General features: G+C 35.7%; 1 protein-coding gene across 1 annotated transcript; it reads right to left on the minus strand.

Annotated features, from left to right (window-relative positions):
- Window positions 1-23,796, minus strand: LOC127962902 (dihydropyrimidinase-related protein 2-like). The gene is made up of 14 exons (XM_052562502.1): window positions 23,460-23,796; window positions 10,475-10,563; window positions 10,167-10,351; window positions 7,728-7,892; window positions 6,826-6,887; window positions 6,456-6,536; window positions 6,307-6,375; window positions 5,796-5,916; window positions 3,877-4,033; window positions 2,827-2,968; window positions 2,155-2,325; window positions 1,594-1,773; window positions 1,336-1,501; window positions 1-1,118 (listed from the first exon to the last, which is right to left on the minus strand). Exons 1-14 carry the CDS (start codon window positions 23,499-23,501, stop codon window positions 1,027-1,029), a joined length of 1,722 nt encoding a protein of 573 aa, XP_052418462.1. The 5' UTR covers window positions 23,502-23,796; the 3' UTR covers window positions 1-1,026.
- Window positions 23,797-26,367: the final 2,571 nt, after the last annotated feature.

Here is a 26,367-nt window from a genome sequence, read left to right on the forward strand (position 1 = left end):
GTTTTCTCAAAGTTCCGAACAAATATTCTTCCAGTTACATTAATTAGAACGTTCAGAGGTAACTGGTCTCAACATTCTGAATCGTTAACTCAATTTTTTTTTTTTTATCATGTAACGTTTTTCTGAAACATTTTAGTTCCACCTCTGTCTAACATTTTTAACCATCAGTTTAAGAATTTTTACATTTAAAATTACTAATTATTTGAATATTTAAAAGTAGAACATTTCCATAATGTTTGCAAAATGATGAAACAGAACATTCTTGTTTTCTCTTACGTTCACATAAACAAAACAATACATTTTTTCTTTTTAACTGGATACTTTGAATGTTCAGCGAAAAATAACTTTAGCAAAACGGTCTAAGAATATATTTTTGTTAGCTGGGTAGTTCCTGTTCTTTGAAAGTGGATTACTTGGTTAGCTGGATAAGATTCAGGAACACTTGGCCAAAAACAAGCATGCGTTGCATGTTTCAACACATTTATCAAGGCAGAAATAAATAGTTATTTTGCATTTTAATCTAACTGCATATAAAAAAATCTATTTTAGACAGTCTGACCAAAGAAAAAGTTATTATTTCCAGTTAATTTGTTGCACGAGAAATGGAAAGTTGCATTGCATTATGGGATACAGTACACAGTGCAATATGCTCTGTTTCATACTGCACAGTACAGTAGGTCATTGCATACAGAAAACTCACACTATGCACATTATTCATACTGAAGAATTAGTAGAATGCTAGTATGCTGTTTAGTCATACTTTCCAGTAAGTACTGTATCCCAGTTCTATGCCAAGTAATCCTGAAACTTATTCATCTGAGAAAAACACTCAAAAATCACTAGAGTGACACTAGAGTTAAAAGGATGGGTGTTAGGGGAGGATGGATGGACAGAAGTGTAGGAGGAAGTAGAGGTGTGCTTGATGGGATGCAGTCCAGACAGCTGGACCATTCCCGGGTGAAAAGCCCAAGTTTCTTCAACCCCCATCCCACCCCATCCTTTTCTCTCTGTAATGAGTGATTGATTTTATCCCAGGCTGGTAATGTTGGCCCTTCCACCTGGAGGCGCCACAATGCGCTGAGTTGTACGACGAGGGATGTTATCGTCAATTTGAGCCCCTGTGAAATGGTGAAAGAAAAAAATGACTTATAAATGTTCCCTCCTGGTGGAGGACTCAACCGAAGCAGCTGCGTCCATAGCCATCTTCAAGAATCAGCTAAAAACACTTTTCTTAAATATATATATATATATATATATATATATATATATATATATATATATAAACAACTATGTTTGTTTCAAGAGTAAGTATAGGACATTTAGTTGTATACTCACCAGACAGGCTGAATCCAGACTGATGTAGGTTGCGAACCGGTTGAGGAGTGTGTTTGACTGGAGAAGTCTTACTGGAGGTTACAGGGGTCATGACCTTAGGTGTCACAGTGACCTCACACACCGGGCCATCATATAGACCTCGTGGGACTCCACGCAGCTCAGCAAGCTGTGATGAGAGATACCTCGATTAGACAATTTTTAAATAATTTATGATTCAAAAAAAGAGTCTACATGCATCTGTGTATAACGCATATATACCCTGCTGCGGGCCTTTATCCTCTTGTAGACGTAGTCTGGGAAGGGTTTACGGCTGATGTAGCGTCCAGAACCCTCAGTGGTGTGGAGGTTCGCATCCTCCAGGACGATCTTGCCCTGGCTGATCACCACCAGAGGAGCTCCACGCACCTCGACCCCCTCGAAGATGTTGTACTCCACCGCCTGAGAAGGACAGAATGAGGAGAGATCTCAAGTTTAACCACTACACTGCATGAAAGTCTGTCTAGCCGAGCTTTTGAAGCTCTAAAACAATCTGTAGCACATCCTAAATTCATCTCAGATAATTGACTCTTTCTATATTTGACGGCATCAGCATCTCTTTCCGGTCGAATTAAATCAGCACAGATCGCAGCATCAGCCTCACTGACAAACAGGAGCGGACAGAGCGAGTGAGTCAGCAGAATACCAAAACAGCTCAGAGCAGAGGCTCATGGGTCAGTGTCAGAGCTGGTCCAAACCTGATGCACTAGTCTAACACTCAGGCCCCAGAGCTTCCTTCTCAGCTGACAAACATTACTTCAAAAGTGAACAAACTCTTCTCACCAAGTGGTGGCTCTTAGCAGAGATGATTTTGGTGGTGTCGGGGTCCCAGAGCACCAGGTCGGCATCAGAGCCCACAGCGATGCGGCCCTTCCGGGGGTACAGGTTAAAGATCTTGGCTGCGTTGGTGCTCGTCACGGCCACAAACTGGTTTTCATCCATCTTTCCCGTCACCTGTGAAGCAGAACATTCATCTTAAAGACGGGGTCAGAAACTTTTGTGGACATGATACAGCAATGAGAGTTACATTGATTGTTACCACAGAATAGTTATAGTGTGTTGTGCACATCATGAAATATATATATAATCAAAATAAAGTGACATAGAGCATCTAATCAGACAGTACAGATGCAACTATTCATTATTATATACTCATTTTAACTACGATACTCTAATGAAGATAAACCCTTTAGAAGGAAAAAAATAATAATAATAATTAAAATGTTAAATATAAAAGTCTTTAACAATAATAATCAAAACAATGCATTGTGGCTCATCTAGTCAGATTTTAAATATGAAACTATTTAATAATAAATCATTTTTGGGTACAATAAAATAATAACAAAGATAAAGATAAAAAAGAAACAAACGCATGAGTTAATGCTTACAAAGTAACAGATGCATATACTCCTCGTGTCTGTAATAATATTAATGAACAGATGAATCAGCTCTCACCACACACTTGTCCCAGATGATGGACATTCTCTCCTCAGTACCGTTAGTTCCCTCCGGGATGAGGGTGAAATTATCCTTGCCCACGGCCCTCTGGGAAGTGCTGAAGGTGCAGTGAGCACTGCCAGTCACCTGCAGATCACCACTGCACACAAAACACACACAAACAGTAATGCTTTTACACATGGCAGTAAGTTGTTGTTATTCTTTTTGACAATATAATACCATGGCTTACTAAAAAAAAAAATTCAATAACATGTAAATGAATAACATGTGTACCATCAAGCAACCATGAGGTATCACAGTATATTGCTAGCTGACATTAAATGCTTTTGGAAGTTCTAATCTGAACTTTATCTAAAAATATTTGGCTAATTATCTTATATTTCTTAGCCAATTTATTTTTATTACTACATAAACAGTTAAAATTAATTGCAAAAGTTAAAAGGTTGATTAAAAATTAATTTAAAGACATTTAGCTATTTATTCTATCATTATTATACTTGCAGTTTTAGCACTGCATAGTATTAACTACGAAACTACATTAAATATTCCTTCTTAAAATTAATTTGTAGCTCCACATAAATATTTTACATTAATTAGTAACTTCAAAAAGTTGATAAAGTATGATAAAAAAAAAAAAAAAGATCAGTTACTACATAAGATTCTTCCCCTTATTTTTATTTTTTTACATCGGTTAGCATTTATTATATTTCAAGTAAAAATTATTATAATTTTTTTATGATTTTAGTTTTAACTATAATAACCATAGAATTTCTTCTTATTTGTACTATTTTAACCTAGTAAAGGGTTCTTTCATCATCATTTGTATTGTCTCTTAGTTTGTCATAAGAATAAGTAGAGAGACGCTCTTCTTTATGTAATGGCGCCCTCTAGTGATCACCCATAAATGTTCTTCCCTTTAAAGTCAGCATGGCATGATAAACAGTAGGTGGCTAATGGCTAAACCCTGCTCTAAACACACTCACTGTGGTCTAAATACCCCCCTGCAGTCTATGCCCATAATGCACTAGAGCAGCTGCGGACACACACCAGGCCAGCAGGGAGTTGAGATAGTCCGGGGTGGTGGGGTCGGGGCTGAGGGGTGGAGATGTGATGTAGGCTGCAGCTTTGGCCCAGTTCTTGCTCCAGTAGTGAGTGCCGTCGGTCCCCAGGCTGGCTGAGATGGGCTCCCCGTACACCACGGTACCTGCCGAGGGAAAGCACTGGGTCAGCTCCACGAGGCTGCTTCCAGGACAGCTACTTCATTCTTCATACTTAAAGGAGTCATATGATGCGATTTCAAGTTTTCCTTACTCTTTGGTCAGGGTCTGTTTCCTGAACCTGGGAGAGTAACCTGCAATGCTTGTGTTCTAAAAAATAATGCTGACTCTCAGTCTGTAAGTATGTTTTCATATTTACAGGATTTGCCACTGATGATTCAAACGCAAGTTTTGAGCAGTGTAGAGTAGAGCTTGTTGTTTGTCATTTCTCTGATCACAAATGCAGACATGGTTTTATGTTTACGCGGCGTGATGCAATGCAACAAGTTAAAAGACAGGATAAGTCATTATAATCAGTAATTATGTTTCCACTGGATGTAACAAATGCCTTGTTTATAATGGGTTTTATTGGTTTTGTCTCATCGAGCCGGGACACATGGCATAACAGTATGTTAAAGGGTCATAATTTTTCCATCACATGCTTGAGGTATTCGGCCAATCACAACACACTGGATATCTGGCCAATCAGAGCACACCTTGCTTTTCAGAACAATGAGCTTTGTAAAAATCGACATGTTTCAGAAGGCGGGGCATAGAGGAGAAACAATAATACACAGTATATGGAAAAGTATGTGTTTTTTAAACCTTAAACCGCATAAACACATTGCATTACACCAAATACACCAAATAATGTTCCTTTTAGCAATGTCATATGACCTCTGTAAATGTGACGTGTGGATGAATTTTCTTGAATTGAAATATAAAATATTTATTTTAAAATGCTTGTAAAAAAATAAAAATAAATTTGAAAAAGTATTTTCAAAAATAGACAACAAATCGCCTAAAAAAAATATTTGGTAGAAATATACATTTACAGAAGAAACATATTTTAGCAAATTGATTGTTGGTCAGTTTTTGTATATTTTGAATATATTATATAGGCTACAACTGTATTAGCACAGTACGATGGTACTTCACTAGTCACTAGTTATATAACATAAACTGCTAATAATTTTCTTGGTAGCACTTTATTTTACAGTCCTGTTCCTCATGTAGATTATATGTACTTATTATAATAATTACAATAACTATGTATGTACCTACCCTTAAACCAACCCTACCCCATGTATTTACCTTGTATTACAGAACTTTCTTAGATAAATACATTGTAAGTACATATAAGTACACGTACTGTAAAATAAAGTGCAACCATAACTATTCATAATGTGCATTTTAATACATTATATCTTATCATAAATAATTATAACTGAATATAAAATGCATAAGTGTTTTAAGTGTATTAACTGTGATTACATTAAGATAGTATGATGCATTATAAGGTGCATTACAAGGCATAATTAATGCATTAAAACTACTTTTATAATGCATTATACATAAACACTTTAAGTAAAGTGTTTACTTAATTTTCTTTTCTTTTCTTTTCTTTTAACCCACTGACAGATATTTTTCGTTTTAAACATAAACTCACTTAATTATTATAATTTTTCTTCAGAAAACAAGACTTAAAATCTCAGGCCATTTTGTTTCTCAAGTAAATATATTTTGATTTAATAATGTTTATTTGGTACTGGAAATCAAGACAAAAATACTGTGTAAGAAAATCAGTCTAGACAGGATTCTTTTGATCATTTGCAAATGAAACCCATGTGCCATTTTCCGGGCTCGTTTGGGTGATTTATTGGGAAGTTGATCAACACATTGGACTTTTATATCAAACATCTGTTGTACCTTTTTTCCTGGCCTGTGCGATGACATCAGCAGCGCTCTTGCTCATCACTTTGGTGATGTAAAGTGGGCAGTTGGTCTGATTGGCGACGGTCACAGCCCGGTTGACAGCCTCGGCCTCCACCTATAAAACAACGACACTCACTGACCTTAAAAACAACCGACACTCACTGACCTTCAGCTGAAATTACAGACACAGCCGCTATAAAGTGCTGCTCGGCACTTCCTGCACATTATGTGCGGCTAAAGGTTTCTGGAAGGCTGATGTGTCTGCGATACCAATGATCAATGAGTCTGGCTGTAAAAACAGTGGGAAAGTGGAAAGTCTGAAATCCCCTGATCGCTAAAGGGAAATAAACCATAAATGTGTTTTAGTGCAGCATGTCTGAAGGGTATTTTGGAAGGGTCTGGATGTAGGATGACGTGCTAAAAAGCCCTTCCATGTGGTACACAGCTGTGATTTTGCAGTGTGAATGTATTTGGTGTAGTTTGATGTGCATGTGAAGTGTTTTACCTCCTCTGGGCGGCTCAGAACATGTCCTTCTGGACCAGTGATACCCAATCCCAGAATCCTCTTCTGCTCCTGTATGTGAGTGTATATATATATCCGTTTATATTAATGACTGAATTAATTTATTTTTAAGGTAGAGAAGGGGAGCTCACTTCAGCAATGATGTCTCCGTTCTCTGCGTGCACCTGGGCGATGGCTCCCAAGTCCCTGATCACACTGAACACCTCATACATCTACAACAGAAAGGAGAAACACAGCACTGGGTGTAGTTTCTGTGTTTATTCAGTGCGGTGCAGTTTGTTTTATCATCTGCTCTGGATCTACAGCTACAGGAAATGTGCTGAACATCAGAGCAAACATATCTGTTCCCCTGTGACCATCAGCCCTGCACGCTCAAATCATGGAGAACTCATCAGCACTGCACTCTCAACGCACCAAAAACACTAGTACTGCTCATTCAGTGTCTAATAATCCATCTTTAACAGGATAATTAAACAAATACGCATGAGAAACCATGCATACCTGGGAGTCGTTTAGCTGGAAAATGTCCTTGTACGCCAAGTAGACAAGGAAAGAGTTGACACCTGGGAGAAAAAAAAAAAATCAGGATGTAAGACATCAGACATGGACGTGCATACAGAGATCTGGAGCTGCTGAAACAGGGAAGGTTAAAGTAATGAGTTCATGGACTTAAAAGCGGAAATGTGCAGGTTATATTCTTGTTTAAGCACCTGCAATGATTCTTCCCTCGAAAATGTGTAATTTTTGCAATAAAGTGCCTAAATCATCACTTTCATGTGGGAATACTGTTCTCAGTGTATGAACTCCATTGATAAAACTGCTGCATTGTGACATCATTTTTGTGACTATTAAGCATTTCTTGCCCCCGACTCTTATCATTGAACTGCATTGGACTCGTTTTACTTTTTGTTAATCCTGAATTATTCATTCACTCTGTATTTTTAAATCCTTAGATTTATTGGTTATACTTTTTTGTTCTAAATTCTATAACATTCATTATAATGGTTTGTTTTATTTATTCTCAAAGATGAAGTGCCTAAAGCGAGACTTTCCACTTGAGAACACTGTTATAGGTTAATAATCACTGATGTAATTGCAGTATTTCGATTTCTCTCTATATAAATAATCGCTTGCACATATTATGTGAAAGTCACCATATTTACCCACTTGAGATGAGCATTTATTATCACTTTAATCTCATATTAACACATAATGTTTAAATCCTCCAGCAGTACTTTTTGATACATGTGAATTTTTTAAATAGGGAAAAAAGTAAAGTAAAAAAAAAGGATCTTCTCTGTTAAGCAACATTGCCATGAATGCTGTCAGTTGATCTAATCTACTTGTAAGCTTCCATTGTTGTTGCACACATGCAAAAGTGTGTAAAGTGCAGAGGAGCATACCGTGATCTTTGACCAGCGCCTCCAGCTCCTCCTGCATGCCCTTGTGCCACTCTGTGATGTCCACATGCAGAGAGTAATCGCAGCAGGACTTGTGATCGGCCCACTCCCTCCACTGGTTAAAAGCAGCGATCAGACTCACGCCTGGCTCTGGGACCACATGATCGACTGAAAACACACAGACACATCAAAATATAGTAAAACTGTATGCTTCTGTTTACGGAAATGTAAATGTATAGAAGGAAATGGAAAGATACTAAACATGCCATTTGCCCCAGTTTTTAAGCTAAATGATCATAGAGAATGACATTATGATAGTTGTGATAGTATGAACGTCATATTTTAGTATCATTTATATACTGGTACAGCATTTATTCATATGTAGAATTTAGTATTTTTACATCTTTTAGTTTTTCTTTTAATTTTAGTTTAAGTTTTAGTAATTTAGTTACTAAATTAAAATTAAAACGTTACAAACATTTTATTATTGTGTGTGTATTATTTCGTTTTCTTCTTTCCTTAAGGAAAAGAACTGGACACATGAAATGTCATGAACAACATTTTTTAATTTGTATTATTATTATTATTATAAATTTTTTTACACTTTGTAAATAAATTTAATTGAATTAAAATTTAGTTATTACCGCCACACACACACACACACACACACACACACAAAACACACACACACACACACACATATATATATATATATATATATATATATATATATATATATATATATATATATATATATATATATATATATAATAATAAATATACATACTGTATATACAGTCGTGGCCAAAAATATCAGCCCCCTTGGTAAATATATCAAAGAAGGCTGTGAAAAATTATCTCGATTGTTAATCCTTTTGATCTTTTTTTTTACAAAAATTGATCCTTTCACTGGATAATAATAATTTAAAATTGGGGGAAATATCATTATGAAATAAACGTTTTTCTCTAATACACATTGGCCACAATTACGGACACCCTTTTATTGAATTCTTTTTGAAACCTCCATTTGCCAGTTTAACAGCTCTAAATTTTCTCCTATAATGCCTGATGAGGTTAGAGAACACCTCACAAGAGATCAGAGACCATTCCTTCATCCAGAATCTCTACAGATCCTTCAGATTCCCAGCTTCTCCTCTTCAGTTCACTCTTCTCATTTTTCATAGGGTTCAGTTCAGAGGACTGGAATGGCTATAGCAGAAGCTTGGTTTTGAGCTCAGTGACCCTTTTCTGTGTTGTTTTCGAGTTTTTGTGTTTGTGTTTGGGTTATTATTATACAGTTGGAAGATCCAAACTTGGTCCATTATAGGATTGCTAATAAGAGACAATCACTTTTTTTTTTTTATCTGTTGGTATTTTATAGAATCCATGATGCCATGTGTCTAAACAAGATGTCCAGGACCTCCAAGCAGAAATATAGGCCCACGACATCAAATATACAGCTGTATATTTCATTGTACACATGGGGTACTTTTCAGCTCGGTGTTCACCAAACCCATCTTGAGTGTTTGCTGTTGAAAAGCTCATTTTTAGTTTCATCTGACCATAGAAGCCAGTCCCATTTGAAGTTCCAGTCATGTCTGATAACTGAATATGCTTTAGTTTGTTTTTGGATGAGCTGGGAGAATTTTCTTGAAACCCTCCCAAACAACGTGGTGATGTAGGTGCTATTTGACACTTTTTTAAAGGTTTTCTGACCCCGAGACTCAACTATTTCTGCAATTCTCCAGCTGTGGTCCTTGGACAGTCTTTAGCCACTCAAACTGACCTCCTCACCACACATTAGGACGATACAGACACAGGACCTCTTCCAGGCAGATTCGTAACATTTTATGTTGATTGGAAATTCTTAATTATTGCTGATGGTCACTGCTCTAGCTCTTTTCTTAAAGCCACTTCACCAATTTGTGAAGCTCAATTATCTTTTGCAGCCCATCAGAAATGTATTATTTGGTTTTTTTGATTGTGATGGATGATTAAGGGAATTTGGGCTTTGTTTTCCCTCCTCTTTATATTTCTGTGAAACAGGAAGCCAGAGCTTGATGATTTCATGTTTATAGTCACGCTGGAGTGCTCAAAATTGGGAATATGAATCGGAATATACTTCAGAGTTATTTTATCCATAAGAATTTCTAGGGGGCCAATAATTGTGTCCAACGAGTATTTGAGAAAAACATTTATTTCATAATGATATTTCCCACCCGTGGTAAATTTTTTAAATAAGATATTAAAAGGATTAACAATGCAGATTAATTTTCACAGGCTTCTTTGGTCATAACCAAGGGGGCTGATATTTTTGGCCATGATTGCATATATATGTATATTAAAATAATTAATCAAAATCTCATTAATTTTTAAAATCTCAGTTTAACTGAGGTTTAATCTGCCTCGTAAATATATACAGTATTTATGTTTTAGACGTACTGATCATAGTGGTGCCACCAGCGAGAGCAGCTCGTGTGCCCTGGTAGAAATCATCAGCAGCTGTCATGCCCCGGTCGGGCATCTGGAAGCGGGTGTGAACATCGATGCCACCGGGTATCAGCATCCTGCCGTGGGCATCGATGGTCTTCACACCACCAGGAACTATGAGGTTTTCACCGATTTGCCTGGAGACAGAAAAAGAGACAACAGGGGTCATCTCTACTATCGGTCATTATTCATGAATATAAGATATAATGACAAGAAAAATAATGATGTCAAATAACAAGAACAACAACAAAAACACTTGCTTGATGACTCCATCCTCCATATAGATGTCGGCATGGAAAGACTGATCATCATTCACTATCTTCGCTCCTTTGATTAGAAGTCGGTCACTCTGGGAGACAGAGACAAGACAATCATACAAAAATGCTTTAATTCCCAGCATTTATATATACAGTAATCTCACTGTAACTCAATAGATATCACGTGCTATCAGTTTAAGTAAAGATACACTTTGTTTTGCAGAGTATGAACAATTAAACAAAAATTTACAAACACATAAAAATATAAATACAAAATTACAAAACTCCTGCATTTTGCACACACACAATTTCAATATACATAGAATATATATAAAATACATACATTGTGCCATTCATTAATATTAATGTTATTTTATATATGATTTCATATAGATTTATTGTGTTTGTGTGTATATACAGTATTTATTTTGCTGTAATTTTACTATAGTGACTCCTGCTGTTTGCACAAACACATACATAGAGGTAATTTCAACAATTAAATGCAATTATGATACCAAAAAACCCTGCAAAGTGTGTGTTGAGATAAAAAGTCACCACTGTTGTTTACATTAAAGTGAACTAATTTGATGTCTTTGCATGACAAGGTCACTTTAGGAAATAACCAAATGGGATGCAATTGTAGATTGGAGACATAATGCACAGTTACAATCCTGTTCTAAACCAGACAGTACACTAAAACATGACCGACAAGCACTGGACATCAAGTTCAATCAGAGTTGAAGCATAAAGATCGCTGAGGCACATCAGAGAAACACAGTGATTCTTATCATGCTAAATTGATTCTGACATGCCATCATGAGCCCAAACGTCATTTCAGGACACCGCCATCGACTGCGGCCTGCATGCTTCTCTCCTGTTCAGACACGCAAGCATAGAAACATGGTGCATGTTTAATTTCACATCACTGCAATAAAAAATAAACTGGTTTAATGCCATAGCATTGACACTTTAACCCTGTTGTGGTGGTGTGAAGGACATACACCCTTATCCAAGTGCATGATGGGAATGGTGGGTGGGTTTAATAAGATCTCAGTTGCCCTGTGCTCTGTAATTAAGGACCTGATGGGATAATTGTCATGGAAGTCCTATTTGGTAGCTGTTTGTCTGCTAATGAGTAGCTATGAAGGGGTGGAGAACAAGATTTTGTTGGAATGACTGTTACAAACTTAAACAGATACAGAGGAAATCCCATGAATTAGGACTTAAGTTCACAATTAAGTTCAAGATGCTTTACGATCATATCTAAATTATTTTATTTTAAGAAATAAGCACACATGAACGGAACCCCAATGCTGTATTTAACTCCTTATTATGACCACAAACTTATATCACAAAATATTTTGATGCAACAAAATATTATTATTTTTTATTTTTATTTTTTAAATAAGGGTTTTACAGTCTAGTTTTAAAATAAATTTAAAACCATTACAAAAAACAAAAACACATTTTGTCACTATTAATTTTATTAATTTTGGAAGTTAGAGGAAAATATTGTTAACAGCTGGTCCTTGAGGTAATTGTAGAACATTAACAAGAAATTCCAAATATATTTCATTCATTGACCTCAAATGAAAAATAAAATAAGAATAGCATCTATAATGGATAACAATGGAAACAAAATACGCCATAATTTTTGCTCATGCAGATAAGATTAGTACATTATTCGAAACTGACAAGGGTCTACTTTTATTTGAATACATTCAAAGCATCAACACGACGTTGCGCTTATGTAAAATAAAGAACACAATCAGGATGTGCTTTCTGCCGTCTCTGTCTCTGTGTAATAAAGCCAGGCAAAAAACATATACTTGCCTCACAGACATCAGAAATAATTTATAAAAAGCTAGAAACGTCTACTCTAAAATAAACCAATTCAAACACAGAACAAATATTCTGTGTTCATCTAAAGGCATGTCCACTGTACTTCTGAGATGACAAGTCAGCGTCCACTTTTTCTTTGCAGCTGACACTGACTCAGAAAGCAATAGTTTATTAATAAATATTTAAAATAGCTCCTTGTTATTTTTCAAAACACATAGTCATAAGTTTAGTTTAGCTCCTCACCCCCAGTATATATTTAAATAAAATTACATAAAACGTGCAATTATTCAATTAATCTCTTAAATATAAAAAAAATATATATATTTTATTTCATCTAGTTGCCAAGGCTACATTTCTCATATTCTTTTAGTTTAACTTGATGTTCTAAAATAACCCAAATGAATAAAATAAAAATAAAAATGAATAAAAACTATATAGGTGCATCAAAAACACAACAAAATCATAAATAAAAACTTAACTAAAATTAAAATGAAAAATTAAGAAATAAGGAAAAAAGTTTATAACAATTAAAATAGCATCGTAATGATACATTAATGATACATAAAAAACATTAATTACAAGCAATAGGAGGAATAAATTTTATTGAACAAAGATACAAATGAACAGATTTTTCAAGTCTTACAAACTTCTGTGGATATATTGTTCAACTCTCTATAGCATATTTTGTAAAAAAAAAAAAAAAAAAAATTAAAAGAGAGAGAGAGAAAGAGAGAGAGAGAGAGAGAGAGAGAGAGAGAGAGAGAGAGAGAGAGAGAGAGCAAAATGTTTAGTTTTATTCAGAAAAAAAACCTTGAATACACATTAGAAATATCCCCCAGACAACTAAATCAAGTTTTAACCAACCACATCGGCTAACAATAATGCTTTTACATAGATATGAACCTTTAAAGTGGCAAATATGGCTTGGGAAAGAATGATCATGAAATGGCTTAAACATCTGAATGGAAATCAGGCCTAATTCATCTCTGAGACAAAGCCTTTCTGTTCATTCTGTTACTATGAAACACAGTAACTCCAGAATGCATTTATCATCACAGCTGGCGATCGCTCATGCTGTTAGCTGAAAAACATCTCGCAAACATCCAAACCATGTTAACTATGTTAGTCACAGTGGAAGAACTGCGGCTCTCGAGCTTATCTGTGATGTTTAGAGCGAGCTCGAGATCAATGTCAGAGATCAAGATGAACTCTTTTTATTCAGCCGTGACGGACATGTGCTCTGTAGTCTCTACTGTTGTTGGTTGTTCGCTCCTCTACACAAATCCATTACTAACGCTGAGTCCAGACAAATGCTGGCAGCATTACAGCCCAAAGGCTCATTAAAACAGACCTTTACATCTGCTTTGCTGCTGAGCTTTTGGCTTATTCAGCAGTTCTTTAACGTCTTAAGCCATATTCAGGAATACCGACCAACTAGAGGATTGAAGAAGGTAGACAACATCTCAAATCTTACAAAACGGATAGTTAAGGTCCTGGATTCTAATCGGCCTTCATTATGCAATCCCAAATTTGATCTGGATAAGCCTGTGTACAAAATATAACACCATGATTGGCTGACAGTGAACTCTGACTTTCCTAGAAAGAATCAAAGCTTTGGCTATAGGTGAAATATAAAGTTATTTGTTTTTAGTTAATAAAGTAGATCACTTGAGCACAAACAGACATTTAGTTTAGTATATAGATGGGTTGATCTTTGGTAAGATTTGACCACACAAATGTCAGCTATTTAAGCTCTCCTGCTCTCCTCAATTTGAAAAGTAAATTAATGAATTAATGAATAAATTGAGATTCAAGACCACAAATGTAAGCTTAAGATGCTTTAAAAATCAAATCAGAATTAAAGTATTTTATTTTAAGAGACAAGCACTGATAGTAAAATAAAAGTGGCAAAAATTAGTTTTTATTCTAGTTTTAATTTCACATGTCAACTTTATGATTATCTAGTATGCACATATTTTGTGGAGTTTGATAGAAAATACTATCCATTGTTTGTTAGAACAGAGATAACAAAAAATGTTTTAAGACCAACATTTCCTGAAAACAGTGAAAATACCCCAAAATCTTTTTCCTCCACAAATATCAGGTAGTTAATGTTAACTTGTATAGAGGTTAACCCCAATGTGGCTAGGAAAAGAATCAGGAAAGAATCAGATCATGCAATTATCCTGACATGAGGACATACATGTCAACTATGACACAAAATATTACTACTCATCTCTAATTAAAAAAAGTAAATCACAGTTACCGTAATGCACATGCAATATAATGAAAAATATGGGTCCAAAAAATGGCCACTAGTTAGCATGAGACTAGTGTGATAGAATACTTTGCTTACCTTTGCCTGTCCAATATTACAACTTCAAGATGACATAAACCCCAATCCTGCTAAATTTTGCATGAGGACTGCACATGATACCAGAAATGGAAACTGACGTACGTTTGGGCTGGTAGTTTTGAATCGACAAAGGAACACAATCTTCCTGATGTCTGCATGTTCATGGTGTTTGAGGACCAAAAAAATAACCGGATAATAAAAGCTACATACTCTGACACCCATCCAAAAGAGCAGCACCTACATAAATAGTGATTTTACAACTCAAATTGCACATATTTTGCATGGAAGAATAACAAAAAATATGAGCAGCATGAAGTATTGACTATGACCACATAAATCCTCAGGATGCTGGCACTGTATGCTCTCATTGTATTTCTCGACATGCAAAAAAGTTTCAATATTTTTCTATGGTAATCAACATTATACAACAAATGCTGTTGTTAGAGCTGAACTCGTATTGAACCCAGAATATTCCTTTAATCCATTGTAAAGCCTGTGAATGGGCTTAATGGGTCATTACGTAACAGCAAATGTCCCTCCTCTAGATCATGCGTTACAGTGTTTGTACACGAAATGTTAAACTAAACGTCTGTTATGGCTAAATGTATTTCCGACAGCTAAAAGCGCCTCTGTTTAGATTAAAGAGACAAATAGAGCACTTCATAATTGACTTTTTCCTCAGATGCACATGTAGTGTGTACGTGAGGGGCTGCTAATGATGGCCTCCAGAGAGTCCATCCATACCAGAACAAATCCCTGTGACCCACTTACAGTGAATCTGGTGCATACTTTTATCCTAAAGACACACACACTAACTCAAGCTACTCCAATTGACAGTCATAATGGCCCTTGGACAGAGTGCACTCCCATCCTGCGTGCACTTTCCGAAAGTAAGTGTGCTCCAGTAAGTGGGTCAAACGCTCAGATTCTTCACGTTTCGGTGGCTGACCAGGTTTGTGTTTCAAGGCTTCACATGAATAACATAAATGCATTTAAACGTGTGTAAGAATGCAATCCAAACACAAAAAACATATAAATACATGTGCATTTACATGACTGCACTGAGTATTTTAAAGGTTGTAGTCTGTTCTGCTATGCTTACTTTGATGTGGCTTTCAAAAAAAAAAAAAAAAGACTAGACATTTCACAGATCTCTCAGTCATGCTACATAAATGCCCACAGATAAATGATTTAATCAGGTCAAAGCTGGTTCACCAGTCTCAATTTCTCTTCCCACATTTGTGTTTATTTTGGTTTTGAACTGCAAATCCATGTCTATATCGTACAGTATTTTATTGAATTAATTTCATACTTCTGTGGCTGAAGTGATATTTAAAGTATTTTTACTTTGTGCAGTTAAATGCATGGAGATACTTTTAGCTACAAAGTCATTGCTTTTGAAATATGCAAGTTTGCAATTCATAACAGTGCAGCTGCCACATTAGACGCTACATCAAGCATTAGCATTGCTTTCTTCTACATATTTACAGCTAACAATTCTGGTTTAAAGGAATAGTTCAACCAAAACTGAAAATTATTTACCCCCAAACCATCTAAAATTGAGATGAGTTTGTATGGTCATCAAATCAGATTTGAAAAAAATTTAGCATTGCACCACTGTCTCAGCAATTGGTCCTCTGCAGTGAATGGGTGCCGTCAGAATGAGAGTCTAAACAGCTGATCAAAGCATGACAATAATACACACCACTCCAGTCCAGTCCATCAGTTAATGTCTTGTGAAGTGAAAAGCTGGGTGCTTGAAATAAAGAAATCCACAATTAAGACTTTTTTTTTTTTTACTTTAAACCGTCGATTGCAACTAAAATACAACACCATAATGCATAATATTCAGAATGTCCTGTAAATCAGGAGAGAAATCTGCACAAATCAAGCAATGTTTACAAGTTAATACAGTCCAAAACAGCTCTAAACAAATGTGCGAGTGGATTTTGAAGTGAGAAACTTTCTCACTGAAGGAAGCGTTATTGTGGATTATGGACTTGTCATCTGGCCAGAATCGAGAGTTTAAAGTTAAAAACATCTTAATTATGTATTTGTTTCTTATAAAAATGCTGCTTTTCACTTCTCAAGACATTAACTATTAAACAGGAGTGGTGTGAGTTACTTGTGGATTATTGTGATGTTTTTATCACCTGTTTGGACTCTCATTCTGACGGCACCCATTCACTGCAAAGGATCCAAATAAATTTTATTTTTTTATTAGAGTTTGTTTTACAAGCAAATACTTTTAAGTTTTTATACATCAAAATTTCACTCGCACTTGTTACTTCCTGTTTATTTGTAATTATTTTAGAAATTTACTAGAAATGTCTGAGTGTAAATAGTTTCTACATCAATTGTTTTTCAGTTTAACAGTAGGACTAGCATGAGAGGCTCACAGAGGTCTTCTTTAAAAAGTCTTCCGAATGCTTCCCGAACATGAGCTCAACTGCTTGCACTAGCTGGAAATGTTCAGTCTTTCTGCGCCAGAGGGTTAATCGTGAGTTCAACTTCAAATCAGAATGAGGTTTTCGGGTTCTGAACTAGCAATCAGTGTAATCCACAGGGTCAGTGCGCTGTCAAAGATGAAAAATTATCTTTATTGCGACAACTGAGGTCGTATAAATGTCATAGTTTTAACCAAATTAATGTCAAATTACAGCGAGCAGTTTGTCTGCCAACAATCAAAAGCACATTAGGTGTAGAAACCAAGTTTATTGGCAGTGACATTGAAGACATATTACATGCTTTAACTCTGCAATTTCCTTCAGTGATTTTTCTAACCACACTTTTGAAGCACACGCCAGTGGCACTGCTACACTCACATGTGATAAAAGACACATTATTTTAGTCATTTACACTCAGAAATAAAAAATTAAAAAATCACAAAGGAGATCTCCATTTCTCATGTTTTTCTAGATGGTTATGAGATTAAATGGAGAGCAAACTGTTTAAGGATCCTGTTTCCAAAAAAAAATATATAGGGTTTTAGGGTTTTCAGAAGATATTAACATCTCAGACTTTTCTCATATTCAACAAGATGTCTGCAATCAAAACCTAAAGATCTCAATATAAACTCAAACATGACGGAAAGTCCAAATGAAACTTTTCTTATTTTATATCTATAAAATCTTATCTTATATCTATATTTTTGTAAGGAATTATACACTGTAAACTGTGTTGTTTTCCAGTTTTGGTTGCCTAGCAGGGACACTTCCTCTTCTCTACAGCAGCACAACATGGCCTTCAACTTGGCCTCCTCTGTTGCATGCTCTCGAGGGCGGGGCTTATATACATTTCAGGGTTTGTGACATCACAAACCTGGGAAGTAACTCGTTGTTGTCCCTATACGAGCCATTTTGTAAACATTAAAGGGGGGGTGAAATGCTCGTTTTCACTCAATATCCTGTTAATCTTGAGTACCTATAGAGTAGTACTGCACCCTTCATAACTCCAAAAAGTCTTTATTTTTATTATATTTATAAGAGAAAGATAGTCTGTACCGATTTTTACCGGAAAAACACGAGCGCCTAGAGGCGTGACGTGTGGGCGGAGCTAAAGAATCACGAGCACCAGTAGGCTTTTGTGTTGAGCGCGTCTGGAAGCTGTGACACAGATCCAGAGGCTGAAATTTAACAAGAGCAGCATCAGCAAATGCGTCTCTGTGTGGTATGTACTGAAACTGTATATATTTGCTTAGCGGTTTTGGAAAATGACTAAGTTCCACTTTATGTCGTCTTTTTTTTATTTATTTTTTTAAGCTGTACATGTGGAAAGTGCAGTTTGATGACAACATCGCATGTTGTTTACTTGATGTGCTCACGCGCCGATAGGTAAGTTCACAACACAGAGATATTTGAAGCAGTTTTACTCACCGCATGTGGTTCCAACACACGATCGTGACCCTTTTTCGTTGGGACTGCATTATCCTTAAGAAATAAACTATGTTCAAATCTGTCGTCAAACTGGGCCTTGTGAACAAGCATCTTCGAAATGCAGGGAACAAACACAAACACTTGCACAACTCCGTTGATGCTCTGTAAAAATAAACTCCATCCACTGGTCCCTTAATGCTGTTTCTCTTTTGGTAATCTGTGCAGGTTTGTCTTGCCCTGGCAACCAAAAACACACTTCTTTTGTGACATTTCGCGACGCTCTCGCTCTGATCAGTGAATGCCTCTGCTCTCAGTGCTGTGCTATACGGGAGCGCGCACTCTTCTGGCAGAAGTCCCTCAGGACCCATATAAGGAAATTCCGCTCCATCTAACGTCACACAGAGCCATACTCGAAAAAAACTTTCCGAAACTTGTGACAAACCGGAAGAGGTTTTTTTGGAACAAAAATACTCCTTCAAACGTACAACTTTATTTTTGAAACTTTGTCCATGTTTAGCATGGGAATCCAACTCTTAAACAGTGTAAAAAACTCAGTATGCATGAAATAGCATTTCACCCCCCCTTTAAACTGACATAATTTTAGAAAATGATATCTCCGTTTGCAGCTTCATAACTTTGCAGATACTGTTTATGCTCAAACAACAACAGTACACACTAAATAACGTAAAAAAATGGAAATCACAAACAACCACCCCTTTTAGTAAATTTTCTGCTTTTTTAAATAAATGTACTTTGATCCAAGAATGTTTACACTGAAAAAAATTGTTCTTTCTTAATATTTTTGTGTTTTGATTTCCAATACAAATATCTAAACATTCTTGAATCGAGATACATAACAAAATGGCTTAAGATATGAAGACTTGGCTTCTAAAAACTGTTTCAAAATTTTGTTAGTTTTTGCTTAAATCAATTAAAAATATTTGCCAATGGGGTAAGAAAAATAATCATAATTCAAAGAGAAAGTAAGATTTTTTTTTGTCTTACCCCATTGGCAGAACCCCTCCATTTTAAGGAGAAAAAAAAACTCAAATAATTTTTTCTTTCTCTTTTTTAGTTAATTTAATTTAGTTAAGTTAATTTAGTTTTTAATTTTCAACTTCTCAAGTAAATGTATGTTGATTTAAGAATGTTATATAATTTTTATGGAAGACAAGAATGAGCAATAAAAGTTTCACATCATAGGTTACTGACACACATCTCAGTAATTTAAGAAGAGTTTCATTACTGAAGCAAATTCACACAGGGGTCAAAGGGAACGAACGGCTGCACTTTTATCAAATCAATGAGAGCCTGAGTGAACGACATAAAACCGGCAGACCTCTCAGCCATTCGATACGCTGCGGACGATGACTGCGGGAATGTGATTGCTGCAGAAACAAGGCTAGGAAGTGGGCTATGGGGGTGTATGTGTGTTTCAGACAGAAAGGATGGAGTGCCCAGGCCGTTTGTCACGACATTGTCAAACAATCCTAGAATAAAAAAATTAAAAAAAACAAGTCAGACGTACAGATATAAAAACCAAAGTCACATTTCTAGTTAAAACCAACATTGCATCAAACTGTATCTTAGGTACTTCTTTAACCCTGTAAAGACTACAATATCATATTTTATACATGAATTTCTAAGGCCATGAAATGATCAACATGATGAAAACTTTGCTGAAAAATCTGTTTTATACAATGTACTTCATGCCTGCTGTTGACTGATTGATAGTTTACGAAAAAAAAACTTTAAGGATAATTGTGCAAACATCCACCTCATGGTTCTTTTCGCTGTGAAATCTTTTTATAAAATGAACATAAAAATAGATTTCATGTTGTTTGTAATATTTGAAGATGAACATTTACTGGACTAAAGTAACTTAGGTTTAGTTGATTATCCACAAGGATCACATTAAATGTGTCAAATACGTTCCTATAAGCTTTTGAGGAAGATTTTTTCATTTTTTCATGTATAGCATTTCATTATATGTTTTGAAACTACAGAGCCTTGATCATAAAATTAAGCATTAAAAATTAAATATAATCTTATTCATATCTGTTATTGGTAGGTATAGAGTGAAAACTGATAATTATATGATTTTTTTTAAATTACATATTAATATCTCATTGATTTACAGAATTACCCGCCTTTTATTTTACTTTTTTTGTCCATTTAAATATCAGCATCTGCACCAAATTGCATATTTTTGCTCAGTATGGGCATCTGAATCAAATTCAGGTTTTATTTTCATACAGTATGAGCCATAAAAGCCTGATGTATCAACAAAACAAATATGCAAACTTATGTATTTTTTTAATATTTAGTCTAAGGTTTCAATAAGATGTTCCATTTGAAATTAGATTTTCCAGCTAATATTTCATACATCAAGCTTTAAATCTACACAATATCCTAAAGAAGGTCTTTCCACTGTCTGAAATCTGTCATCAACATGTAACAACTTGCTCCAGCCTCTGAAATGACATCATCTACAGATGGCAACTACCACTGAAATAAATAGGAATGCAGAAAAAAATCAGTGCACATTACAAGACATTTTATTTTTCATATTTTTCCAACATGGTTGTCTTATTGAATGTCTGGCTTCACTCACGATATATCACACGCAATAAGTTTAACTTTATCCATCTGTAAAGTTAACTCTTCTGTAATATAGCATGCATTTTCCCATAGGCATTTCCTTATAAAGATCCAAAGAGAATTGTAAGAATCTTCATGCAGCTCTTTTCCATACAATTTCATTCACATTTCTGCTTTTGATGCACAGCTGCTCATGACAACTTCCAAACATGAATGCAAATGATTTTAAAGATTTGCTAAAATTACATTTGGGTCTGTTCCTCACATAAGCTGTCATGTGTTCAGAAGAACTGTAATATACAGTACATAAGTCTTATGGACTAGTTACATAATATTTAATGATGCTTTTTTGTTCATTTCGGAGCTTGACAGACCATGTCCTTGTATAAAAGACAACTGCATGAATATTCAAATGCTCTCCTGTTTTTCACCGCATGCAGGTTTAAAACAATGACATACTGTAACATGAACTATTCCTTTAACATCTTTGAGTGTGCAGTACAGTATCTGTGTTTGCCACCCACTGCCAGTCTTATCACCGTCCCTTAAGATGGCTGAAGCTTAGCTGACATCCAAGAGCTAAAGGAAAGATCTAACAGCAAAGGGAGAGTTTTCATCTTTCTCCCTCCTGTCCCAGATCTGCCCGTTCCTACAGGACTCTACACTAACTGATCTGTGCCGCCTCTAAAACAATCCGAGTGAATATCAATGCAGTGCACGCTGCCTTTGGATTATAAAATTCACTGGTGGACTGAAGACATTTTACAGGCATGTATCACCACATACCTTTACATTCACTGACCTACTTTCAAAAGAGGATTTTCATTCATTTCTCTGCATTTAGCATGGCTATCAAACCAGCTCCAGCTCAAAGCAGGGGTGGGTGCGGAGGCCATAGTACTGGCAGCTAAACTGAAGGTGCTTTTTACTTTAATGAAATGCACTTTTGAAGGTGAATGTTGTTGATGCATGCATGGCTGGTGATATATCTTGTAAGACACATTCATGCTGCTAAATCTAAAACAGGTTCTGCTGGAATAGTTTATAATTATTGGTTTGATTTAATTTAAGTTATGATACATCCAAAAGGATGCATGCATGCTTTCCGTGAGCTAGTTTTTCGCTAAAATGACATTTTGAAGGGGAATGTTTTCAGTTCATGCAAAAGCGATAATTCACAAAGGTTTCCAAAGAACTGCAATAATGCATTGCTTGAAATTAATTTGAAAGATACATATCTTGTAAGGATAGCTAAAAAATATGTTTACTTTATTTGAGGCTATGCATTACGGTATATCCCTAGGATCTTAAAATAATGCATACCTGCTTAACAGCTTGTTTGTATATCAAATGAAGCATAGGCCTACTTATGATGGTGAATGTTTCAATGCATGCAAAACCACATTCACAAAGATTTCCAAAGAACTGCAGTGATGCATTGCTTCATATTCACTAGAGGCAAGATATTGTGCAAAAATGAATAGGATTTTTTTTTAAGGCTATGCTTTAGGGTATTCCTAGGATCTTAAAATCATACATGCTTGTTTAACAGCTGTCTGTGAAGTTGTTCTGATAGAAACGGAAACATAGTGGATGTTTCCAGTAAACGCAAAACCACAGTTCACAAAGATTTCCAAGGAACTGCAAAGATGCATTGCTTCAAATTCACTGGAGATAATGTAATACCTAAGAATGATGTTTATTTTATCTAAGGCTATGCATTACGTTATAATACTAGGATCTAAAATAATCCATGCATTTTTATCAGCTTCCCATACAATTGTGAAATAAAAAAATGCACTTAAATCATACACCATCCTAACTACATACAAATCACCAGTCACAAAGATGCTCCGTTCATTTAGAACATAACATTGTAGCAGTATAAGACTATACTGAATTTAATAAATTCTAATATGCAATCACAATAGGCAGGTTATGGTTATTCCAGGAATAATGCATAATTTTCTGTTTAAATGAGGCATGTTTTATAATGCATGCATTCTTGATAGCTTTTCACAAAAAAACTAATGAATCCAGTGTGACCTATAGAGCTCCAAAGGGTGACCCACAAAGAAACACATTAAAGTGAGCCTGAGCACATCACACACAGAAACCAGAGGTGACAGTATTCCAACATCTGATGGAATGGTATTGACATAACTGGACCACTATAAAAGCACAAAACCGAACTGCATTTAACTCGATTCTCATTCTCTGTATCTGTGGAGTCGCTGTCATTTCATGCCCTCTTATTCTTTGTCGCTTTGATCGCGCGCGTTTTAAGCCCATCTTTTTGTTGATTTGTACTCACAGTGATGCGAGGGATGTTCTTCTTGCCCTGGTATCCGGACATCTCTGCGCTGATGGCTGGAGATCCGCACGCGTAATGATTCCCGATGCGCGTTTGGAGAAGCGACGCCCCGCAGCTCAATGTCACCCGCCGCCGTCGGCACAAAACAAACCGGACGCGATGGACGAAGGTTTCCAGACAATCCTGCAGAGATTCTGAAGGTGGACGATGACTTGGTCAGGTGACGGGCTCTTCTATCTTGTTCCGGCGAAGCGACAGGACGCTCCAGACAGACACCGACGGAGATTTACACGGCCAAAGCCACCGTGCATGCGCAACACCCCACCCTGATCCACACACGCACGCACGCACACACACGCGCACACACACTCACTCACACACACACACACACACACACACACACACACACACACACACACACACACACACACACACACACACACACATGCAGGACAAGATTCATTAGATAAAATGTTAGGGAAACGATTACGTTTCTGTTGATTTCTATTTTACATCTGTTTTTATAGTATTACAAAATTATTTTGATTAATATTTTGGCGAAGCACAAAGGCAATAACAAGAATTACATTTTCTGTATGATATGACAAAAAAAGGTATTTATATGACTGTTGACAGTACTCTGAGGTCTCTCTTTTGAATAATATACATTTTTGTATATTAGCCAATATACAAATAATTTTGCTATTTAAATAAACAATTCGTATGATTTAAATCAGAAGTAAAATGAAATAAAATTGGACGAGTTTTAATATTGCTGCCCCCCCTCCCCTTTATTCAATATGGTTAGACCAGCAGATGTATTTATTTATTAATTCAGTTCAATTAAAATTCATATCAAATCAAATTTCAACATTTCAACATTTCCACTTCCTTAGAAATGACTCATGACCTGGTTTATCCTTAATAATAAAATAATAAAGTATAATAAATTATTTATTTATTTATTTATGTATCTATCTATCCTTAATGATTTTATTTGCATAAATAAAATCACAGGTTTTAGGAAATATGTTGTGTTGATTTATTGTTTTTCATTATTCATTATGGTTTGACCAACAGCTTTCTTTCTTTCTTTCTTTCTTTATTAAGAGGCTGATATTTCCAGATAATGGAATATGAAACAACACAACAATATAATATATTAATTCAGAACCAATAATAACATTTATTTATATTACTGATGATTATTATATAATTGACTGTGCCTTTATTAAACTGTGCCTATGCCTAAGACTGTGACTTAAGCATCATTGTGAATAAATTGTGGAATCTATTCCACCTAAAATGTCCCTAAAATGCATCAGGCCTTATCAATGAAGATGCACTTTTAAAAATGCAAAATGATTTCTCTTGCATTTTCATACTTAAATATTATGGGAGGAATTACAATATAATGCTATTTTTCTTACAAATAATGAATTAAGCTTTAGATTTCTCCTATAGCCTTGTGCACACACATGTAAATTACACACAACCCCTCCACTTCAGCATATGCAACCTCAGAACACCTGCCAGCAGCCAATCACATGAATGGTAGCCCACAGGCTCCTCCCACTGAGTGTCTATGGTTGCCGTGGGTTACTGGGTAGGCTGCTCCTCTAAGCCTGTCTCCTATAAATGAGGACCACCACCAACACAATGGATCCCCTCTCTTGTGTGAGATAATTTGGTATTTTATGGTCCAGTTCTCAGTGCATCGCTAATCGTTCTTTATTAATGTGACCAGTTTTCTGCACAAAAGAAAAATGAGTGTACAAACTATCTGGAAGCATCTCACATTGTTGAATAGTTTAACAGAGACAATGTGATTGTGAAAAGCAGCAGCCAATGAGCTGCTTTAGAAGATGAAACCAACTCCAGAATGCAGCAACGCAAACTACAGCATGCTTTCCCCTGCGAGAGTAAAATCTCCATTTGCTCTTCCTAGTAGATCTAAAATCACAATGTTCATCCGTGGCTCTTGATGGATGGATGTTTGCTTTACTGTCACTTCAGTCACTGAAGTTTACCATGAGTTTGGCTTTTTAGCCATCAGGAGGCAGTAATGTGCTAACTATCATTGACTATTTTTTAGACTAGCATACTAGCCCTGCTTATGCTATGTACATTTCTTGCATGGTTTAAGTATGCAACTCTAGTTTACATTTCAGTTTATCCAGTAGAACTTATTATACAATAAAATATATTTGATTCCTAATTTTTTTTGGTTTCATTAACTGCATGCCAAGTGACACACTCCACTATGTATACACTATGTACTTATGCACTATGTAGGCTACTCATACATGTAGTGTATGAATCTTGAGTATTAATAAACTGACCTTTTTCACTTTCATAGTTGCGGAGCCCAAAGGGCTCTAGCAGAGCATTCTCCAATTATTGCAAAATGTAATATCAAATCTTTCTGATTCGAAATATTAAATGAAGAATAAAACAATATCTTCTTTTCTCCAATTCAGGTGCTTTCTATCACATTTTGACATTTCCCCTCATACACTGAAAGGTCAATTTTCATACAGTTTTTGTATAATGGTCCAAGCTAAAGAATGTGAATATGAGTTAAATTGGCTGTCGGTTGCTAGCACCTAGCCGTGATATTGTAACACCGCATCCATTGACACCACAAAAGTGCTGCTAATCCTGTTCCAGAGCAATGTTTCACAACCTGGGATAAAGCAGCCCTAACCCACTTCTAAACTACAAGTGTGAAACAGGATTAAATATGGGGAACGATGATAACATTGTGATAAGTGCAGTGTGAAAAGTCCCTAACTTCATTGTTACCTAATGCATTACTTTTTTAAAAAACAGTTGGCAGTAATAGTCTATAATATGCATGGTTTAGAATGACCAAGATGATGATAATGCAGTGTCCTGTTAAAGAACA

The sequence above is a fragment of the Carassius gibelio genome, chromosome B8 (genome assembly GCF_023724105.1).
Source record: "Carassius gibelio isolate Cgi1373 ecotype wild population from Czech Republic chromosome B8, carGib1.2-hapl.c, whole genome shotgun sequence".
Taxonomy (NCBI): Eukaryota; Metazoa; Chordata; class Actinopteri; order Cypriniformes; family Cyprinidae; genus Carassius; species Carassius gibelio.